Genomic DNA, 5622 nt, shown 5'->3' with positions numbered 1-5622 from the left:
GGCTAGATACAAATAGCTTGATAATATTTATGCAGCAATAATAAATTGCAAGTGTTTTTTGTATGTCTGTGTAGAGTAGATGATAGATTGAAACGCTTCCCACATGCAGTGCAGTGATACGGTTTCTCTCCAGTGTGGATCCTCTCGTGTCTTTTCAGAGTTGTTGACCGACTGAATCTCTTGTCACAGTGTGAACACTTGTATGGTTTCTCTCCAGTGTGAACTCTCATGTGAACATCAAGATTATATTTGCTTGTCAAACTCTTTCCACACTGAGTGCAGGTGAAAGATTTCTTGGCTCTTCTTTTCTTTAAATGTTTCTGTTTGGTTTGAAAGCAACTCAAAGGTTTTTCTCCAGTTTTAACATGATTTGTTACCTCAAATTCACTTAATTCTTCATTCTCCTCATTTTCTTCAACTCTGAAATAAAAGTAAAAACAGTTCATTTGTCAGTAACTCAAAAAAAAAAAAAAAAAAGATAAATGTGAAAGGACATAAAAATGAATCCTGATGTAACAGTGGATAGTAGACAATTGTTTTACAAAAGTTTTATTATTTTGATGCGATTTTATAAATTATACATCCCTGTAAATAATGTACCATGAAAGAGGTACAATGATCTTCAAATTATTATTTTTTAAATTATTATTTTTTAAGTATTGTTGCTATGTGGTTGCTAGGGTACTTGGGTGTTGTTATGCAGTTGTTAAGATACACTGAGTGGTTGCTAAGGTATTCTGGGTGGTTCATAGGATCTTGCTATGTGGTTGCTAGGTTACTTGGGCTGGTTGCTATGGTGTTTCTATGCGGTTGCTAAGATACTTGGAGTGGTTGCTAAGGTGTTGCCAGGGTACTCGGGTGATTGCTAGTGTGTTGCTATGCAGTTGCTAGGGTATTCAGGGTGGTTGCTATGCAGTTTCTAGGGTATTCTCGGTGGTTGTTAAGGTGATGATAAGCAGTTACTAGGGTACTTGGGCTGGTTGCTATACAGTCACTAAGCATGTCACTACACTCTAAAAAATGCTGGGTTAAATTCAACCCAGTGCTGGGTAAAATAGGGACAAACCCAGCAATTGGGCTGTTTTGACCCAGCGGTTGGGTTAAATGTTTAACCCAACCTTCTGGGTAGTAACCCGCTGGGTCAAAACAACCCAATTGCTGGGTTTGTCCCTATTTTACCCAGCACTGGGTTGAATTTAACCCAGCATTTTTTTAGAGTGTAGCATGATTTAGCACAAAACCAGTTAAAACCAGCTAAAGAGAGTTTATTTAATGAAAACCAGCTAAAACCAGTTAATTTAGTGAAAAACGCTAAAACCATCCCCTATAAATGCAATTGGGGTAGAAATGCAAGAGATGCTTCTAGATATTAGAAGGGAATGTTGGCAATAACATAATGGGTGAATCTTCAACAATCAACGAACAGTGTTGGGGAGTAGCTAGCTACAAGTAGCGACACTACTAGCATAACTACATTTTTAAGTAGCTGTACAGTAGCAACGCTACTTTTAAAACAGTGTAGCTTTTCCTGTAGCTAACTACTTCTTCCAACAAGTAGCGGTGTAGCGAGACCAAACGCTACATTCCGTTTTGCGTTCTGACGAGTCATGAGCCTGTAATGCACTGAAGCAGCACAGTATCTTCTTCTGACGAGATCACAAACTAAATTTGTTCATTACCGCCATCTGTTGTGATCTCACGCATCGCACGGCTTTACAGTCTTTCCACCAACAAGAGATTGTCTGATGATTGTGCAAAGGATGTACAAGAGTGGATATTTCACATAAATCAACTGTCATTTACGCAAAACAAAGATTAAAATGCGGTCTACGTCGAAGACTTAAAGCACATACAGGAGGTGAATAATTTTTCTTCTTTATTGCACTCTAGATCAAATGTCTATTTTACAATGATGAACGGTCATAATATAATCTGTGCCCCACAGTTTTGTAAATAATACTAATCAAACAGAAAATAAAATCGCGATATAGTAGTGTGCTTATCATTTTGGCAAAGGATGGTCGTGGTGGGATTCACGCAAAGCGCAGTGTTCACGCGCGCAGCTGATGATTGATGTCTCCATTCACAGTCAGAAAATACCGCACGTGCTGTGAGTTTAACCTGCTTCTTTTATGACTCCTCTGGCAATTTTGCACTTTGACAGTCAGTTTAAGATAATATAACTATATAACTATACAGTATTTTATTATTGTGTGTATCGAATAGTTTACAAAATTAAATGATTGGGACACTTTCTGTCAGTGAAATGGCTTGGAAAAGTGTCCCAATCAACCTCAATTCACCCTACTCTTTGAAATCATGATTGCATTACAGTATGCCATTTTAAACCCAAAATATTTTACTTATAACTTCATTATATTTTACTTATAACTTCACTATAATTCTTCATTAATAATTATTTAGTTATTTGTAATGTTAATTGTAAAAAAAAAAAAAGTGAAAGTAGTTTCAATATAGCTAGCTACTTTTTGATAGTAACTTGTAGTGTAGCTGTCAATGAATAGTCATCTTACAAGTATTTAGGCAGAGGAAAGAGGCATGGATAATAAGAATTTCTTATGGGTTATGCATTGTGTGTGGTGTATCTGAAACTGTATATCATATGCTTTTTATGTGTAGTCAATATAATGAGAGTCGTGATATGTTATTTAGTCACTTTAACCCCTTAAGTGCCACCGGTGGGCCCACAGCCTGTGAGATTGGTAGTCGAATCAGGCTCCTCCTATCGAAGCATCGAATCTTCGACTATTCGGGGTCACCCCTAGTGTGTGTATTAGCTTTTAGTAACAAGCCAATTCTTAGTGAGTTTTATTTTTAATTTTTTACTACATTTTCTTGTCACAAATTAATAAATTACTGTCACTACATAATTTTAAATAAAAGGCAAGGCAAGTTTATTTATATAGCACATTTCATACATGTTAGAAAACACTCTCTGTCTTTTTGGTTCCAGATGTTTTCACCCTCCTTTTCTTCCCTCTCTCTCTCGTATTATATCTCTTACTCATATTCGAGGTACATTGACTGTGTGTTTTCTTGCTTCCCGGCCGTTATACACTTTAAGGAACTGAGAATTCTTCAAGGCGGCAAAGAGATATCGAGGGACCAATTGTTAATTTCTAACAATACACAATGGTAATTCAAAGTGCTTTACATAAAAGAAAGTAAAACAATCATAAAAAAAGATAAAACAGTGGTCAAATATGAAAAATACAATCTCTGAGGTTTCCGATGATATATAGTCAAATATTTGCGGGGTTTGTTATGATCATGTCATTTTGGCTATATGGGGGTGCTCAAATGTCTGATTTCACATAGAACTACTGGTTTTCTCCCAATAAGCTAATACATTTTTAGAGTTTAGTTGCTGTGTTTCTGCACGTTGTTGCGTGAAGAACGCGTCCAAAAAAGGAGTTCATTCAGAGCCCCACAGACACGTTCATGTGCATTCGGGACATGTTGTGCAGATAGCCTATAAGTCGTAATATTAACGTTATGTTGTATAAATAAAGCGTATTCTAATATGAGATAAATGATGAGCTAAATCCAATTGATTGATTAAAAACCTGCTGCTTCATTCTACTAGTCATCTTCAGCGCAAGCAGCTCAAAACAGAAATGCAGAACATTAATAACTACTGTCATATACATATTGTTATAATGAGAGCACTATTGTAAAAAAAAGTTGTGAATTCTTAGGGTTTCGCTGACATTTTATGTTAACTATCTTTTAATCAAAACATAAAACATTATTTACCCCGTTTGTATCTGCAAGGCGTCCGTTACACATTTTCCCTGTGTTAACGTAATTATGACTGTCGAATGTCTGACTTGACTTTTGGTAATATTTTGCCCCGCCCCCAAAACATATGATTTGACTATCAGCAAGATTCGAAAATTCTGATTCGACTATGAAAATCCTTAGTTGGGGACACAGCTAACACACACTTGCAAACAAAAAAAGTCTTTTTTTTTTTGCCAATAATTAAAAAAAATATCTATTCTAGTTTTTGTCAAAAATATTGAAAATAAATTTAATATGTATATTTGTTTTATGTTTTATGTTGCAAGTATTCAGTAAAAACTGTAATGCATGTAAATTTCATGCATGATCATACATTAAATTTTTTTTAGTTTTTTTTGTGAAAGTTCTGTAACAACACTCAAGTAGATATGTTTGCTAAAGATTTCTGATTAGAAAGAACCCACCCTTATAACTTTATGCAGTAATGAACAGGGAAGATATTCAAATAAGTCTCAGTAACCAACCAGAGCTATCAGCGCTGAATCTAAGGCTTATGAGTTTTCTGCCATTCTGCCTGCCAATGAAACCTGACACGGACAAACTCCTTATTCAATAAAATGCTAATTACCACCTGTTGCTATCACATGTCCGGGTGATGTTTGAAAATTGCTGCTAGAAGTTTGTAAACATGCATAAATGTAGACCTGCAAGCACTAGGAGCAGCCATTTCATTTGCACTCTGACACCGCAAACTTCACAATGGATCCACAGAGGGGAAAAAAAAAAAAGATTTTACAGCATTTTGGAAGTTGTAGAAGAACTTTGCAAGTCGAGTGAAGAAGAGTCTGAAAGAGAAGAGAATGAGTCCAGCAATGATGAACTAGACATTTTGGAAGAGTTTTTTTCAGACACAACATAAGGGTAAATCTCTCTCTCTCTCTCTCTCTCTATCTACTTACATTTAGTTACATTTTCCTTGTATATACTTACATTTTACTTATATTTATAATAGGTGTCCAGATAATGCTGATGATGAGGATTGGACTGCTGAACCAACATCATCAGCATCATTTGCTTCAGTTGCTGCTCCTAGCAATTTTGAAGACAGAGTGAGAGCTACAACCAGTGAAGAACGAGGGAGAAGTAGTGTGAGGGGAAGAGGAAGAGAGCATGGAAGACAGACCGACTCAGTTTCTGATACTGATAGATGGCGTGATTCAGAAGAGCCTGACAGTAGCCGCGTTTCCACTGTCGGGCCAAAAGCGGGCGTGCTAGTGCGTGCCAGGGCTGCATGATAAATCGAAATGGAATCGAAATCGCGATTCGGCAGAAGTGCGATTGTCATGCGTATCTTTCGGTGAAACACGGTTCTGTGATCAGCAGTAAACCTCCATCCAAAGGCCAGAGGGCGCTCTCGCGCTGAAACTCCAAATACGCCTCACAAAAGAAACCCAGGAAATGCCGCAGTAGCTGGATAAACAGAAGATTTAACTGCTTTAATTGATTCAACGTGACTAATAAACACACGATTATGACAATATATGATTTATCTGAGTTATTATTATTATAATTTTCATTCAAATAAAGTATATTTATAATGCAATGCCTTTATCACTGCTTAGAATACTATGAAATATGTTGCGTGCCTTATTCTCTCACAGAAGGATTTATTTCAAACACTCGACTGACGTGAGTTTGGAGTAAAAATATGTTATTAAATGTGGTATTTTCACATGCTTTCAGATGGAGCAGCATTTACTACACAGAGCAGTAGTTCACTGAGAAGCTACGCAAACAGCTGTCATTATCGCGAACGATTTCTTCGATTTCAGAATCGCGCAATAAAATCATCTGCGA

The 5622-nt window shown here is 36.6% G+C and overlaps 1 protein-coding gene across 1 annotated transcript in view; it reads right to left on the bottom strand.

The window, feature by feature from the left end:
- Nucleotides 1-302: 302 nt before the first annotated feature.
- Nucleotides 303-5622, bottom strand: part of LOC107714807 (gastrula zinc finger protein XlCGF7.1-like) — a gene marked incomplete at its 3' end in the record, with an annotated part of 38659 nt that continues 33339 nt past the window's right edge. The window contains exon 3 of the mRNA XM_016520777.1: nt 303-420. Coding sequence (XP_016376263.1) covers nt 303-420 — 118 coding nt within the window. The remainder of the gene's footprint in view (nt 421-5622) is intronic.

This window comes from Sinocyclocheilus rhinocerous, unplaced genomic scaffold (assembly GCF_001515625.1).
Source record: "Sinocyclocheilus rhinocerous isolate Xijiao unplaced genomic scaffold, SAMN03320098_v1.1 scaffold2224, whole genome shotgun sequence".
Lineage (NCBI taxonomy): Eukaryota > Metazoa > Chordata > Actinopteri > Cypriniformes > Cyprinidae > Sinocyclocheilus > Sinocyclocheilus rhinocerous.
Note: the sequence above shows the minus strand (reverse complement) of the source record. Positions and strands in the feature narration are given on the sequence as shown.